The sequence below is a fragment of the Ammospiza caudacuta genome, chromosome 3, assembly GCF_027887145.1.
Source record: "Ammospiza caudacuta isolate bAmmCau1 chromosome 3, bAmmCau1.pri, whole genome shotgun sequence".
Taxonomy (NCBI): Eukaryota; Metazoa; Chordata; class Aves; order Passeriformes; family Passerellidae; genus Ammospiza; species Ammospiza caudacuta.
In genome coordinates this window covers 45,564,295-45,582,078 of record NC_080595.1, presented here as the reverse complement: position 1 = coordinate 45,582,078, position 17,784 = coordinate 45,564,295, and the positions used below count along the sequence as shown (strand labels likewise).

Below are 17,784 nucleotides of genomic sequence, written 5' to 3'. Positions count from 1 at the left end.
AGGGTCAGAATGGCATGGCAGGGGGAGACAATGGTCCCCTTTCCTATGTCTGTGTGCTGACTACACTGAAAGGCTTTTTCAAGTCAATTTTTTCTAAAGAAAATGCCTTTGTCCCCAGTGGCTGGACAGAGATGGGAGGTTTATGTTTCTGATGGTCTTAGAGTGTGAACCTGTAACTTATCTTGCAGGATATTCTCTACATCCTTTCACTTAGGCACCCAGAGCATGACCAAACATCTTCCCCACATATTTCAGAAAAGAACAAGACAGGAAAAGCAACGGGTAATATATCTGACTGTATTTCAAAGTTGTTGATTGTAAACAAACTTTGTTGAAGAAATAAAATCACATGACAAGATATCAGAGTGATACTATAAATCAATTTTGTTATTGTTGCCACACTTCACATTTTTGGAACTCGGAATTCAGCTTATGGTGTACAAAATTTGTAAAAATTTATTGCAAGCATGCCTTTGTGTAGAACAAAACTGGTGTCACAAAAGTAGTTCCCTGTCCCATGCAGAAACACAGCTGTGTGTCTCTTACTGTGAAGAGGTCACACACCTGCATTTCCTGAAAGACTTGGCTGTTATAAAATTGGTCTGAGAAGATTTTTAAAAAGAAAAAAAAAAAATTTGCAGTGTGTATTTTACCTCTGTAATTTATGCTTTCAACAGAAATCTTCAGAATTATAAAGAATATGGAATTTGCAACAGAACCGCAGCTGCTGATGGTGTGAGCACAGCCCAGTGGTCTCGAAAGCACTCAGCCTGCTAAGGCCCATCTTCACAAGTGGAACTGTCACTGCATTTGATGGAATGTAAGTTGCACACATTGAAAAATAAATGAAAACAAAATGTCAATGGGGAGACTCCTTCTCCAGAATCCCCATTGTTCCTGTTTCTAGTGTGGTGCTTCCACAGTCTGTAGCTTCCATGCTGTGCTGACATGCAGCAGTGCTGTGACTCCAAGGCTGACGACTACGGAACACGTATAGCCTAAGGAAAGGCATGGAGTGAGGCAGGGATGTAGCCAAAGCAGGGTTTGTGTCACTCAATAAGCTGTGCAGACTGGTTATGTTAAACATCAGCCTTTTCTTTAATTCAAAGGCAGCAGGAGAGGGGGGTATACATGCTGGAATGATGAGAGTTAGAAGGGATCACGTGGCTCCTCTCTCTACATGTGCCCATCCTCTGAATTTTCTTCTGCCTTCTCAAACCCACTGTTGAACTCCTCCCTGTGTCTGTGTCTACATCCCTTCAATGCTGATTAGCCACACCTTCACAGGACCAGAATAATCGCTGGCATAAACCTGAGTTTTGTTATCTCTGATACCAACCCCAGACCATGGGATCAAACTATTTTTTTTATTTCAGTACTGAAATGCCAGGCAAATATTTGGTTTATATCTAGAAGAAAAATCCAGGTGGCAAAATAAGTCAGAGAGACCTGCGAACTGTTTTCCATCAAATGAGCAACTATGTTTCACAGAGACATGCAAATTGTTCAGCAGTCGTGTTTTGCAAATGCCTTGACACAGATTATTTGAGAACAAGACCACAAAGTTACTTTGACACAAGTGGGTTGGGGTTCTGGACAGCTGAACCTAGTGTGCTGTGCTTTGCTTTTAAACTTCCAGGCTTATTGAGGGGAACTAGTGGAAACAGGTCAAAATTCTCTGAAGGCCAGAGCACACTGTAAATACTTGAAGTGTGAAAGCATTTGCCAGAGTGTTTATTTTAGAAACAGAGTTGCAAGGGCTGGCAGCAAACTGCATAGGCCTGGAATTTTCCCTTTCCTAGAAAACCTTCTGAGAGCAACTTGACTATGAAGTCTGCTTGTCCAAGGAGCTTGGATTGCAAACTGTGATCTTGTGTCTCCCCGGCTTTTTTCCCCCGTCAGGTCCTGCCCGTCATGGTCATGCAGCACAGCACGACAGTCCTCTCCCTCCGGGTTCCTCACCCAGGGCCCCCAGGCATCCAAGGCTGTTCAGGTACAGCAAATGATGCTCTCCTGGGTCTAGTTTTCACACTGCACATCATGTGGACCACTCTGACATCCAATACAAGCAATTATTACTTCAAAAGAGTGATACAAAAGGGATTTATCACTTAAGGCCTTTTAGTGATACCTAACAGCTGTTCACCGAACCCATCAGAGTGAAAGGGCTTCAAAAACAAAGCAAAACACAAAGAAAATCCCCAGACCCTGTCAAAGGTCTCTCTATGACAGCAACACAGAGCTGAGGACTATTACAGACATGCCAGCTGGAGCAGTGGGTGTGGTGCTGCTGAAACCTCTTTGGGGTCCATCCAGACCTGCTAGGACAGCACTAATGGGGAAAGCAGACAACACCTTCACAGTGATTGCAATCAGAACAGCCTGCAGAAACAATACCCTGTTTCATCTGAGATCTGCAAAACAGCAGAAAGGACCAGCAGAGCAACATTACAGAAGTAAACTGAAGGGCCAGCTTTGTGCTTTCAACCCTTCCAGACTGACCAAGAACCTGCAGGATGCTTTGGATATGTTCGAAGTGCAAGGAATGAGGGAAGCAAAGGAAAGTGTGCAGCAGGAAGCTTCTCCAGGGCTAGATTTGCAGAGAGGCAAAGCTGTCACTCAGAAGAAGAGGAAGAAATCCTTTTTACAAAGCACAGCTGTTCTCAACTGTTTCCCAGCAGTGAGGTGATGATATGAAGGTGCTACCAGTTCATGATGCTTCTGATGCTTACAAAGGTAAGTTTAGGAAGAGTTGTGACAAGAATGAATATGTATCAAGTAGCACTGATGACAGGCTTGCTTATGAGTAGATGATGTGATGTGCTGGTGCAAGTATCCTAGTTAACAGCAGGCCAAATATATACCTGTTTTGGGTTTAGAGTTCCTTGCCCTTGTGAAACTGTGAACAGGCCTTCGACACTTCAATGTTTTCCTCAGTCAGACTGAGATGAGCTTGTTTTACAAACAGCCAATCTTACATCAGTCCGAGCACAAAGGAAGTGCCATGGCAAACTCCATTACAGAGGTGGATGGAAGACTTCATATTCCATCTAAGCCTCAGTGACTTTTCTTAACTCAGTAATTATTTGTCTGAATTTCACATTGATTACTGGGCTATTGCAGGGCTTCAGATTTTCCATATATCTAAGTTCCTCTAGGCTTGTTGGGCTCCTACATTTTATCAAACTGTCTCTTACCTTTAGTGCAATTTGGTTTTAACTCATGCTAGCCTGTATGAAGGAACCTGTGCTAAGTGCCACAGCCCTTACTTAGGGGGAAATTATATTTGGCATACTTTCATTTCTAGTTAGGAAAAGTGCTTTTGAACAAGAACCAAGTCATTGAAAACATAGAACATGGTATTAATTAGCAGGAGAGCAAACTCCACTTTGCAGTTTCATCACCCCCCTTATCTGTGCTGTGCCTTGGTGTCTGGTAGGAAAGGAAAAGCTGTGATAAGCTAATGATGTCTCATGAGTGCTGAGGTTGTTACAACACTTTGCAATCCTTGCTTGGAAAGTACCAGAGATGCACAGAATTATCAGAGCAGCATAATCCCCCAGTCCCCCCTTGTCAGTGGAATCAGCACTGCCACAAGGGGACTAAGGAATGGAAGAATGAGATACTGGAGGTTTCTTTCACTACTCACTAACTCAAGACAGATTTCTAAATAACTGTTAGAAAGAAAGTAACATCTTTGGGGGGAAAAAAAGGCCACAGAAATATATCTGGAGGTAAAGAACAGGAATGCTGTTTTTGAGTTGCTAAATTCAATTTTCTCTAGAAATTACCTGAAGAAAAAAAAGTTGTACTTCTATAAATTATGATTCCTAGACTATTTGTATATAGAAAGGTTGGGGATAGAGACTAGAAACAGAAAATGGAGATGAGATTTCTTTAAATTGTGCCCTATTGTCAAGTGTACAGATGGACTGAAGTAAAAAGTGGCAGAATTCCTGCAAGCCCTTGAAGCATTTTTCAACAGAGACAACAGTGGAAACCACTTCCGAGTGGCTTCTAAGCTCTGTCAAGTGTGGCATTACACACTGGGAAAAGAAATGTTTTCCAAGAATGGATCGTGGCATGACAGACATTTCCTGAAAGTAGTGTGCATAGAAGGTGGTTGGTATGTCCTACTGATGGTCTCGGTTCTTTGAAATAAAGTTTGCATACCATGAACAAGTAATTATCGGTTCTTAGAAGTACAGTTCTAAACAAGTAAGTATCAGTTTTTAGAATGTCAGTGAAAATTCAATTAAGCAGGAGAGAAAGGAGCTATGCTGTGCTCCCTTCACTACTTCAGTGTTGAACTTCTTTTTTTTTTTTCCTGAAAAAGTTTAGAGACATTCCTCTGTGACTTAGTTGGCATTTCGACTGCATTTTACCTACTGCTAAGTTCTCAGATCTCTTACCCAGATTGTCTTAAGGCTACAAACAAACCAAACTATAACTTCACAAGCTATTGCACAATTAGACACACACACACACACACTATAACGAGCATCCTTGCACTACTTTGAGACTTTTTCCCCCCCTTTAATTAGGGAGAGGCTTTAATGTTACAAGCAGGTGGGGAACCAAATCTGAGTAAGCCAGTTTGCAGTAAAGGAAATAATCCTGCACAGGCTGAGCTGCAGTTGACAAACTTTAGCCTTTAAAAAATTATTCTATATCTTCCTTAATTACTTTGCCTTGGTTGTAGTAACAGAAAAAGTGCAAGATGCTTCTTCAACAAGGATAAATCTTCATTTTCCCCAACCCTGTCCACTTCCAGTCAATAAAAGGAGAAGATGAGGGGGAAGAGTCATCTGTAGATATAGACTACACTTTGGTGGCTTTTGCTTGTTGGCTTCAAGAGCCAAAATTCAGATATTTTATACATACAAATATATATAAATATTTTTGCTTACTTATGGAATGTTTGTGCATGATAAGAACAACAGTTCCAAATGATGAGGGATGTTTAAGGCTAAGAAAATGAAATTCATTGCAAAGCTATAATTTTGTTTTCATTTTTCTCCTTTACAAAGGAGACCAAAGCATCTTCCCTGTAATAGCCACTGTGTAATCCCCCGTCAACACCAATTCTAGGGAAAACTACTCAGGACCCAGTCCCTGAGGCAAAAAGGTTGGATCTCATGATTTGAGCTCAAGTAATCCGCATAATTAACTTCATACATTGGTGAAAAATTAAATATTTCAAGGCCTACAGCCATCCAAAAAAAGAAGAGGCATTTTCTGTATGGGATGGCCTAGATCCAGGCCTTTAAGCATACACAGTTATGTAACAATTGGCCAAGGGCTCCAGATTTATCCCAGGGGCTTACAGCGTAGCTGGAGAGTGGTCTGCCTACTCCTCAGAAATGCCAAGTGGCTCCAAGGTGGTCTTGGAAACCATCCCATGTCTGCTGGGGGCATGGGTATCCTGCACATAGCCCAGCATGGCATGGGAGTGTAAGGAAGCCAAACTCTTCATTTAAGCCATCCCATCAGTAAAGTTCCAGCCATACTTTTCCTTACTGCCCCAGTTTCAACTACCATATAAATTTATGGGATATAATGAGCTAGTAGCTACACTTCCTGATCCAATATAGGCTGGCACTGTCTGAAGCAGGGAGCAATAAGAACACTCTGTGAAATTTCCTGAAAAAAAAAGAAAAATATAGGTTTATATTGCTGAACATTTATTTTTCATGCTTCAGGCTAGCTGCTGTCTCCCTTTGAATACTTACAAGACTGACAAGAACCAGCTATCAAACACAGTCTGAAGAGGGGTGGGCTCAGTTCTCTGCAGGGTCAAGAAATTCTGAACTCATCCTTGAGTTCCTGTGCAGCTTGGCATTGTCAAGGGCTAGAGTGGTACAAACCCACCTCCTTCTTTTGTGGTTAGGAGGCCTCAGTGCACAGTTTTGTCCTTTCTCCCATGTTTCCAGGTGGAGATCTTGTGGACTGAGCAGTGAAAAGGATGCTTAGGAATCTTGCTGCTGTTCATTGTGCAGCTGGCAGGCAGAGCAGGATGTGTGGGACAGGCTCCAGGCTGTCCAGAACCACCATGGAGTCAGCCATGGCCAGACCCTTCTCTCCTTGCAACCGGGTGAGATCTGCCTCTAGGTCTATGCCAAACAGTAAGACTTTGGTAGAAACAGAAAGGTGTCAGTGCAAGGATACTCCATGGGCTAGTCATTCATTTACTAACCCCTGCTGGATTCTTCCTCTCTTATTATTTACATGCTATGCATTTGCATGTCATAGAATGATGAAATATGAGGAGTTTGCAAATTTATGTTGGTTACCCTCTACTGCCTCTGGTCAGATAGATGCATGTAACCTGCTAAGATTTACACTGATGAATCAATCATTCACTCCATTCCTCTTGAATCAACTCAAGTCATTCTTTGGGAGTAAAACTTTCAGGCTTGAGTCCTCTAATCAACGTGGTTTCTGCCCTGTAAGTTAATGCAATTCTGTTTGTGCCCATCACTGCTAACCTTCAGAATACAGAGGTTTTTGATGATTGAGTTGTGGATTGAAATCAATAAAGTGTAGAGGGCAGGGTAGTAGTTCCCCTCAGTATTGATTCCCTCGTTTCAATCATACCTCTCTCTCAGCATTTATTTCTGAAACTCCAGTGGCTTTCAGATTCCACGAGCACCAACATGGCCTTGACCATCAGCTCACGATGATGCTTGTCTTCTACAGTGTCACTAGGAACACAAGAACTCTTTGGGCTTGCTCTATTTTAGCAAGGTTTAAGGTTGGTTGCAACTGGACTTCTTTCCTTTTCTAAGACACAATGCTACGTTATTTTGCTAAACATGTAATCTGCTTAATTACAACTACTGTGCCAAGCCCTGAACTCTACCAAAAGGAATTCCTACAGAACACCCCACAGTGATAATGGGAAAACATTGGCTATTAGTGACTTTTTTTCCTGCCAACTGTGCACCAAACAAAATTCTAAAGTGGACCAAAAAGGTCTTGACAGTTACCAAAGAAAAAGCAAGAAATTATTGTTCTTAAAACTTTAACAGTCCATTACATTAGCTTTTTAAGCAACATTTAAGATACAGTTGAAATCAAGAAAAAATCTAGTTGGTATATTTTGATTTCTCACCTGTACACTGACCGTGGCAGTTAAGATGTGAGGCAGTATTACTTACTGGTTTACTCACTGTTAATTACAGTAATTAACAGTAATTAATACGTACAGTGTTAATCACTGTTTGTGTAAAAAAATGTTTCATCATGGTGAAAAAAGAAAATCACTGTAATGTATTTGTCATTTTAAATTCACTAATGTACTTAGTTTCTCCTACTTTTCCTGTGTTCTAACTGGGATCAAATTGTCATTATGTTACATTAATAAAAACAAAGGGAAAAAAAAAAACCACAGAAAGAAGAAATCATGACTGGTCCTCAGTTCCTGGCTGCCTGCCTGTGAAGGTGGTGTTTGTGCAGAGCCTGCTGCAGTGTCCCTGCTCCGCCTGTCCCAGCGGAGGACAGCAGCAGCGATGGGACGGCAGCCGCGCTCAGCCACAGCCCACGGGGCAGCCGCACGGGCTTGTCCCAGGATTTAGCAACTCCCAGGAAGGTGCAGAGTTTCCTGTAAGGCCCATCTAGGACTGCTGAGCTGTGCCAGCTTCTGACAAGCTCTTGGCCCAAGAGGAACTTTACAAGATGACCCTGTTCAACAAATAGCATTGAGATGACGGCTAATTGAAGTCTGTTTTCGGTGTACAGATTCCCACAGGGCATTCACATATGCAATTTTGTGTCAGCTTTTCCAGTGGCACTTTCTGCATGAGATGTTTACATCCAGCTGATACTAGGAACAAAGTCTGCACCTCTCTAGTGGCATCACTTGGCATTTTTGGATGACAGCACTGGTGGTGTCACAAGTTCCTTGCTTTGCTGCTCCAGGTGTGGTATCTTCTGCTTTCCCTCCAGCCCCTGCCTACGCCACCAAAGCAAAGCATCAATGGGTGGGTGAGGTGTCCTCCAAGCCCAGAAGCTCCTTTACAAGTCTTTCACCAAACTGTGCACGGCTGTACCTTGTCACATGGTAGGCCTCTGACATTTTGTAGAGGATGTAGGCATTATTTATAGCGATGCTGATGGCAAACCAGAACACTTGTTGCCAGGTCTTGTTTGGTTTGTGGGAAATGAAATACCTAAAAGCCAAGAAAAGAGGGGAAAACATTGTTCAGCCAAACAATTGCGGCTGGGATGCAAGAAATCACCCCAAAGATCCTGCAGTCCCAAAGGAGAAGCAGACATGGGACTTAACACCTGGTTTAAGTATTATTTAAAGAAATTTTGTACAACGTATTTGACAGACATTAACAGCAAATTTGCACAATTTTGGACATTTCTGGTAGTATGTAAAAGAGCAGACCTCCTTGCTCTCAGAAGCAAACTTCAGCAATAATCTCACCTCTGTATCACTCCATGTAAATAAGAGTACTGATAAATATTCCTTGAGCTCACCCATGACAAATATCCTTGTGATAGGAGATGTAGGTCTAAATCCCTTGAATTTGTAACTAAAAAAAAAGCCTCAGTCACATTACATTACAGTCTTGGGAAGCTTGCTGATGCTTCTCCTCAGGTTTATTGTGAGCAAAGGATGATTGCTGCTGCTGCTGTCAACAGTAGGTGGGAGGATGTGGGGGCAGAGCGAGAGCGTACACTGCTGGTAGGTGGACCACAAGGCAGAACTAGAAAGGACTGACATCTTTATATTTAGGTTCTGACTAATTCTAGGACTGCCAGAATATTCTCTCTTCAGTCATAAGATTTCCCATTCTCCCATTTTCCTACTTTCATTTTTTTAGTAACCATTTAAATCTACTACCCCAGCTTTTTTCCACATTGATTTCCTCAGACCAGATCCCAACATCATCCTCCAGCAACCATCTCCTCTCCTCTTTAATATATTCTACTGAATTCTTGCTGTCTTGCCCAGAGCTGGCTTGGAAAATCTGTGCTTTTTCTCTTTTCTCAATTTCTAGTTCTTGAAATCTTCTGTACCTCATTGCTATTCCCACAGCCAAGCTTCACTACTGCTATTCTTACTCCCTGCTGTTCCTCCCTGCTACATTAAGAGCTAACACTGAGGACACCAACTGGAATTCAGGAGCCAAAAGTTCTACATTCTGTCTCTCTTTGTGTAGATCAGCTTTACATGCAGAACTGAATGTCTTTTTCCTTCTGGCTCCAGGTGATGCAAATATCACCAGGACAGATTATAAACTAAACAGCAGCTACTGCTAGAGGTGGAGAGCTGAGCTAGCCCGAGAGACGTGTGGGGCTGGTAGACCCTGGTTGAATTCTCTATCAGTCTGTTGGCTCATCCTCCCATCACTTATTAAAGGTCATTTATAAGATGCTCATTTATAAGTTGCAAAGGATCTGTGTCTCAAAATTTCTTTTTTTTTGTCTGATGGATGGGTAGACAGAGCCAAACCAAGACCAGCAATGTAGTTCCTGCTTTGTGCAGAGCCAGTATCTGATCTTTGATTTAAACAGAAGTTCTGTCAGAGAATCAGTGAAAGCAGCATTGGGCCCTCACATGCAGCTCAACATGAACAACTCAAACCTTGCAGCAACAGAGAAGGTGTGAAAGAGGTACACACAAACATGCACATCTTCTTACTTACTTGCTGTATTTATCATCATATTTGCAGATATAGCTAAGGTGAGCAGCAAAGGCTTCAACTGCCAGTGGGCATGGAATTTCTCCGCTTTTTCTCTTAATTATAACTCCTGCATCAATTAGAAACATAACAGTTTTAAACTGACATCATAATTCTAGCTACTGAAAAATATGTTTTCTATATATGGCTTATAAAATAAACATTATTGACAGTTTTCCCCCTAAAGCTGGAAAATTATCTGTAACAGAGATGCTAATTTGATTTCTTTTCCCACAGCTAGTACATTGAACAAGTGGAAGTAGAAGAAGAGGGATCATTTTTAGTTGGAAATGAAAAGGTGTTAGACACAAACATCTTTAGCATATATTCAAAGGAACTCACACATTCCTGTAGTCCCACAGCAGCCCCCTATAGACAGTGTTAATCTCTCCTTTTTTGGGTTACAAGAAGTTGTGGTCACCTCTAGAGCAGTAACTTGCTGTTACATGCTTTGAATTCTGGAGGTCCCAAATTAGTCCCTTGAAATTAAATCCTTTGCTTATCTCCACCCATGGGGGCCAACAGGGGAGCTTCTCTTCCCTGGGTGCCAATTGACACAGAGAAGAAAATACAGTGAGAAGTGGCCAACTGGCTGAACTCAGGAAGAGAGAAGTGAGGCTGGCGGGTGATTGTGGTCTCAGAAATGAAAAGCAGCCTCGTTCCAGCTGTGGGGAGCCAGAGCTCAGAAGTACCCATAGGTTGCTCACTGGAGCTGAGCACACATTTCTCTGCCTGCAAGTGCTGTTTCCTGTCCTGTCTCCATAGCTGGCTTGGTAATTCAGCTCATCATAGGGGATGGCCATCCTGCCTACTCCAGAAATCCGTGGAAAGTCAACAGGCATCACCCTGCAGCCTTCTACCAACCACTTTTTGCACAGGCAGGTGCTAGAGCAGGTTACTCCAGAAATCGAGTCTATCTTTGACCTGGCCTTATCCAACACTCCTGCAATATTTGTAAGTCCAATGCCTTCCTAAGAAACTCCCCTAACTCTTTTCTGGTGTATTGCTCCTGGAGAAAGCTCCCTGTAGGAAGGAAGGGTGGGTAAAACAAACTTGGAGCATGTTCCCTAACTTTTGATGTTATGCCCCCACAGGTTTCAATCGTGGGCTCTCCAGGGTGTGGAGCACCACTTACTCCATGGCTATGGCACACTGCTCAGTGAGGCTCCCTTCTCTCAGGTACAACACTCTTTTGTCCAGGTCTAGAGAAGCACAGGGCTGGTTGCATCCTTTCTCAGCATCATTTCAGGACAGGTACAATCCTTGGCTTTCTCATTTCTCAGTCTTTCCAGACAATTTCTTCACTTTCCTTCTCCCAACTCTTTTCCAATCAGCCCTTAAATGCTACTCACGTTTTGATTACAGACTTCACCATTTCATTCCTCCAGCTGGAAGTCTCATTCCATCCATTATCTCTGTCAAGCCCCCTGTGCTGTCCTAGCTGGCAGACTCTATTTTGGAGCTAGTATGCGACATACTAAATGTCATGCTACAGCTGAGCCATGCAGAAATTTATTTGGGGTGTTTAAAGTCTGATTTTTCAAGAGTCCAAAATTATATTACCTCTGAATTGCTCAATACGCTCTCCTTTCACCTCTGCCTCCTCAGGCTGGGTGTAAATGTAGCCCAAGGTGTGGGGGGGGAAAACCAATCAAACAAAGAAATTTCTTCATTACATTCATGTAATTATTATAGTGTGGTTTTGATTCTTTTAATGAGTCCTACACATATCTGGCCAGCATGAGGTAAAAAGAACTGATACACCACCAGCCTGCTGCATTAGTGCTGCAAAATCACTTGTCATCTCATCAGGGCAAGTCAGGGAAGGGTAAGTATGTTCCCAGTACAAGTGTTTAAAAAAAAATCACCTTCTTTCTCCTCTTGCTCTCTTCTCTTTCTTCCCTTTCTCTTCCTTTGGAGAATTTGTATTTCCTTTGCAATTTGCTTTGTATTCATAATCTTTAAAGGAATGCATTGCAGTGGCAGAACCATATACTCCCTTATCACTTTCTATTATATTCCGCATAACATTCCCCTGTTTTAAGAATATAAATAGCTGTATAGGCATACTATTTTTACCTTTCCTAGGCTTGTTTCACAGCCATAGCCCACCTTCCCAGGGAAGACAACTGCCAGAGCTGGGTCATTCCTAGCTGCAGGTCTCTGTGGCACGTGGCCCTGAGCTGACTCATCGGCACATCCGATGGATGAGCCATTTCCCCTCCTGGTCCTCCCCCAGCACTGCTGTGTTCCCATCCCTGGCAGCACTCCAGGGAACACACCACCTGCACTGCAGCCACAGCCTGCCTTTGCTTCCATGCTGGAAAGGGTGCTGACTGCCGGCCTCCATCCTGTTACCACAGAAAGGCATCACCTTTTGGCTTTGGTGTTCTTTTAACCTTTTTTCTTTTTAATTTCAATTTCTAAGCTTTACGCTTGTGAAGCAAGGCTTGAGAAATACTACCTCAAATGAAACAAGCCAAAAAACAAAGGTTTACATATGTTTGTTTCCTGAAAACACGGATCCTAAGCCTATCTAGAGTAATGCATTTTTGAAAATGGGAGTCCCACTAATACCAGCACTTGCACCCATCTTGTCAAACCCTGAGATTTCATAACAGTATAGAACAAGGGGCATTTATTGATCCAAGTGCTATCTGGATTTTTATCAGGACTTTGATTTCTTACAGCTCTTTATCAGAATTGCCAACATTCAGCGTTGGACAAGGTCCCATGATTGAGGTCTTCCCAATGGGGTCCTCCAGCCCCATCCCTAATCTCACCATACTTGGACACAACCTCCTAGTCTCACAAAGGAGACATGGAAAAGGTAAATTGAAACTCTAAGCTTATCCATTCTTTGGATAAGGAAAGGAAACATGCTTTTTAACACCATACTTCTTTCCCCAGATTTTCCAATTCTGGGCCAATCTCAGAAGCTGATTTTTTCAGGAAACTGGACTGTCACCAGTCACCTGTCACTCCAGCTTCTCCTGGAGTAAGTACCACACAGAGAGTCAAACAACTGCTTCATACAAGTGTGATTGCTCCACAACATCTCCCATCTTCTCACAAGTCACTTTTGAGATGCCATCTGCAGCTCTTTATTCCTTGCACATGTGGCCCAAGCTCTGTTTTCTATGCTTAGTTATTGACTGTTTAGCTTTTAAGTAGGGCTAGTTGGTGAAGAGCAGCTGTGGAAGTTATTCTCAGAAAGAAGCTACTTAAAAAGATCTTGGGTTCAACAGTTTTTTGCTGAAGATGTAATTCTGGGCATCCTACTGGGCAGCATGTGAGGGTGCTGCCTGCTCCATCCTGCTACATATGCAAGGTAGAAAAGATTGCAATTATCTCTAGAACACAATAATGGAGATGCTGAGGAAGTGGGCATCAGATCTAGAGTGAAAAACCAAAATGCAGCCTTATCCAACAGGTGGGGAGATTTCAACCAGGACACAGATGACCTGCTTTAGAGTAAGTTAACTTTTTAATCTCTGAGGGTCCCTATCTCTTTTGAATTCTCACTTCTTCTGTAATACAAGCCCAAGGAAATTTAAAGCTTAAGAGCAATTAAAAATCTGACTGGATTTTGTTCTAGGCAGAAACCACATACTTGATAGCAGAGTAAGCAGGATATGTTTGCAAGACCAAAGGAATTAGATCCATCCTTGAGTATCTGAGATGATGTATTGTGACATGCTGGTTTAAAACATCCATTATAAATAACCTGCTTCATCTAAGAATAGTATTCATAGATCTGCTCTGACAAGTGTACTGCCCTCCTGGTGCCTCTGGCTTGGGTGGGATTTGCACTCCAAGTACAGGCAAGATTTACCTTCTTGACTTTTTTTAAAATTGCAATAAATAGTTAATTATTAGCTATGTCCACCTCTTTCCTCATCCTAAGTGTTCTGTCCACCATCTCTTGCCTACTGTTTCTAAGGTTTTCTCTTCATGGCCTCCTCCAGCCCACGCACATTTACACTCAGCCAAGTGCAAATGCACTGTGCATCACCAGACAATCCCACTGGCACCAGTCTCTGTTCAACTAGGCCACGTGGCTTTTAACCCTGTTTAACTACCTCCTCTAACATGAAACATGGGCTGAGCACGTCTGTGCTACAGGCCTGCCTCAAGCAGCACAGATTTCTCCTCCTCCTCTATATATACATACCTTAGAGAGACTGGTAGTCCAGCTTCTCTTTGAGTTGGTTTAAATTCTCTTTGCTGCACTGACTTTAGTGATGCCAAATCAGAGGCAAGCAATCTGGTCTCTTGCCTTCCCACCGAGCTTCCATCTGTTCCCATGTCCCTGCTAGAGACTCTTTGCCCAGCATCACACTTTAAAAAGCCAGGCTCTGTTTTCTGCTCTGATTCACAGTGAACTATGTCAACTGTCCCAGACAGAATTTGGTGAGCAGTGAGTTGGGAAAGCCTTGTCCATCTCACACAAAGGTTGTAATCATAAATACCTCAAACATCACCAACAATCCCCTTTATGCCAAAACAGACCCAAGTTCAATCACAAGCACAACAGCTCACACCTCCATGTCCTGCTTTTAAAGGATGCTGCCAGCACAGTCTGCTTTTGCTCCTCTTTTTAACAGGGCAATTAACACTGATGTTTACAAACAGAGTATTTTCCTAATATTTATGAATTATAATCAAATGCTCCATGCTAGTCTATAAAAAACAAGTAAGTAGTTTGTAGCAATAAGTCTTGTCCAGTTAGTGCTGCCGAATGATCTAAATCCAGCAAAATCCACCAGGGAAACAGCAGAAATCCTGATGGTGAAAGCCACTCATGTGGAGCTACATTACTCCAGAGACTGGCTTCAGCAGGGTGTTCAAGTGTCACACTTCCTTCTCCTAAATATTTCCAGCATTTGTGCTCAGATATCAGTCCATCTGAATCACCAAGTCCTCACTCTGCTGAGATGCCCAGCACAATTCCTCAGGATCAGTTCATTACTTTGCTTAGGCAAAGAGCCTTCTGGCAAAGCACTGAACAACACACTAAGTCAGCTTTTTCAGCTTACCATATAGTAATTCCAGGCCTTAGTTTTGCTTCTGTAATCTGTAAATACATGTGAGAGTTGCTTAGGATTCAGAAAATTAGTGCAGAAGATGCCTTTGAATTGGTGGCTTTGTATTTAAATGTTTATGTTTTACTCATTTGTCTCTGGCAGTTATACATAAATTTGAATTATAAAAATTCTAAGAAAGTGAAACAACATTCTTATTGAAAAACTCATTTCAGTAAGTTTTAGTCATTGCATTTTACCAAAGTTTCCAAATGTTCTTAAAACCATCTTATACTTTCAAAAAGGAAAATATTTCAGTAGTAAGAAGCTCTCTGTAATTCTAACTATCCAAATTATCTGTTTTGGTTTCTTTTCATCGACTGCCAAAATCAGTTTAACATACAGCAGGAAACCTTAATCATATCTACTTCTGGCAAAAAAGATACTTGTTTGTGACTAAGTTTTTACTAGATAAGAAAAATTAATTGTAGGATCTGCTTGGAGTTCAAAGTACATCATGACATTTATTAATTTTTCTGTTGTAGCAATCCTACAAGATGCTTTGCAAATGGAACTAATATTGTCATATGCAGTAATCATCTTCCTTTCTCTGACCATCAGCAAAGACATAATCTTAAAACCTGAAAGGAAAGTGCCTCTACCAGCTCAGGCAAGGATGCTGCATTAGCAGTAGGCTTTTTAACCTTTGTATGGGAAAGAAAGAACAGCTGTATGAAGATACAAAAGGGAAGCAATCACTACAGCTACTGTTTATCTAGGATGTATGATCAGTTACAATCAAGCTCTTTGTTCAGGGTTATTATCAATCTCAGTGACTCACTTTGGCTTGTGACATAAAGCATATGCACTTTGGAGATGAGAATAGGAATATTGCTTACCTTGTTGAACTGGGGAATAGGCGTTGGTCAGAAAACGAAAGTGCCCTTTATTGTACCAGCAAATCAATGACATGTTTCCCTTCATTCTTATTCTGTACTGTCCTCTGGACTGTGGAGTTGCAGAATTGTTCAGCATGGATGGAGGTAGGCCTGTGCAGTCACTCTTCCTGGTGCTCAGCAACCCACAGCAGTAAATCTCTGCATGTGAACAAACACATTCCCTATTAGCAAGCCATTGCATGGACCTAGAGAGCAAAACGAGCAGAGCAAGCCTGAAAGACCTCTTAAAGAACTTCCCTGACAACCTTCTAGTCCAACATATATGTCAGCCAATTGGTTTTCTTCTGTAATACCAAAGATTTGTGTCCTACAGACAAGTGCGGAAAGCCTGATCTCCTATGATGCTTTTAGTCACAATAATCTACTGCTTCACTGTGCTGCCACGATCTTGATTTTTAGCTCGATACTCCTCACACCTGCATCATCTGCTTTGCTAAGGAAATCCTGCTTAAGCAGCTGGAAACCACGGAAACCAATGGTTGATTTAAAAAAATGCATATGCCAGAAGGATGGAGAAGATGGAAATTTCAGTGAAAACTGATTTTAGGGCACTAAAGCAAGAGCTGATTTTGTCCTGCAAAGACATCAGAGGCTCTTGCAGGAGACACAGTCTGTTGCTCACAGCTTCCTGGCTTTTTCATATGTGAGAGGCAATGAATAAAATCTAACACAACAAAATGCATCTCAATGCAGCCAGGCGGGCACAAACAAGGTTTGAAAACAACATTAATAACAATGCTTGAATTTTTCATTAGGCTGTGAAATAGTAACAGCCTGTTTCTGTTAGTCCAAGAGAAGCAGATCTTCTTGATCAAATTGTTCCCTGACTCAAAGACATCTTGGATGGAAATTTCCATGGTCTCCCTCAGTTTTGTGTTAACCCATTTGAGTAGAAAAAAACAGTGGGCATGGAAGCAGGTGACATCTGTGCACATCTTGTGGTGGTTTAAAGCTCATCTGTCAGCTAAGTCTGCTTGATCAAATTTTTCATTCTGCTGAATTTTGCATTATATCCTTACAGTGAAAATACAAAGTCAGAATGCCATGTCTGGCTTCCCCTAAATATGTTACCTCTGTTCTTATGTTTCCATAAACATGTTACCTCTGTTCCTGGATTTCCATTTATGTGGCTCTTCTGCCTCTGTCTTTCTGGGAGCACTTAAGCTCTTGAGTGCAGGTGCAGCCTTTGTCCTCACCTATAGTGATTGGCATGCTGAACATGCCCTCAACAGCTCACAGACACTACAGGAATACTAATAAATTAATTGCATCTACTCATGCATTGGTCCAGTTGCTGAGGGCAGATCTACAAAGAGCTACAGCTCTTCCATCAGAAATTTAAGACACTCATAAGAGAAGGTCAACTAACACAGCAATGGGAAAACTTCATTCTCAGGTGAGAAAACCTGCACTCCACCAGTTATTTCTAATGAATTAATCAGTCCCTGGAAATCTGTAAGTTCCTTCCATAAAAGAAAATGAGAAAAGCCTGATGACAACAGGCTTACAATCATTATAGAGGGAACCGCACCTCCAGTGGAAAGCTGATTTTTTATTTTTCTGTTTAAAAATTTCTTCTGTTGCTAAGAGGTACCCAAACAGTGTAGGTCATGTACCTGCAGACTATGCCATTAACATAGCAAACATTTATAAAGCTTTATTCTAGCCAATATTAAGATCTTCCTGCTTTGATAACAAACAAACCTGCAAAGAATTTCCTTAGCTGTCCAGAGTTTATTATTCATTGAAATGTGATACTTTTTCCAGGAGGCTGCAATGGAATAAAACCAAGCTAGTAACTACATTATTGTGCTAAAACTTCAAAATAGCAACAGCCATCTTTGAGATCCCATAATAATTAGTTGTAGCTTTTCCTTGTATTGTAGCAGTAAGCCTGCAGAAAACTTCCAGCAGGTGTTCCACTCCTCTTGTAGAATAATGGGAAGCGTTTTCTCTCTAAGGAACACATCGTGTAGCCTTCCTGCTGTACAGCCCAGAAAAGTGCAGCACTTCTGCAGATTTACTAGCATCTCTCATCATGGATGAAACCCTTAATCTACTGTAGAGGTTTTTAAAATCACCCAGTTACTATAGCAATAGAAGCAA

The 17,784-nt window shown here is 41.8% G+C and overlaps 1 protein-coding gene across 2 annotated transcripts in view; it reads right to left on the bottom strand.

The window, feature by feature from the left end:
- Positions 1-301: 301 nt before the first annotated feature.
- PGBD5 (piggyBac transposable element derived 5) overlaps positions 302-17,784 on the bottom strand; it is a 67,487-nt gene continuing 50,004 nt past the window's right edge. The window contains exons 5-7 of one of the 2 annotated variants that reach the window (XM_058801784.1): positions 15,619-15,816; positions 9,660-9,765; positions 302-8,171 (exon numbers count right to left, since the gene is read on the bottom strand). In XM_058801784.1, coding sequence (XP_058657767.1) covers positions 7,976-8,171; positions 9,660-9,765; positions 15,619-15,816 — 500 coding nt within the window. In that variant the 3' untranslated portion in view covers positions 302-7,975. The remainder of the gene's footprint in view (positions 8,172-9,659; positions 9,766-15,618; positions 15,817-17,784) is intronic. The other variant, XM_058801785.1, reaches the window with a different exon arrangement.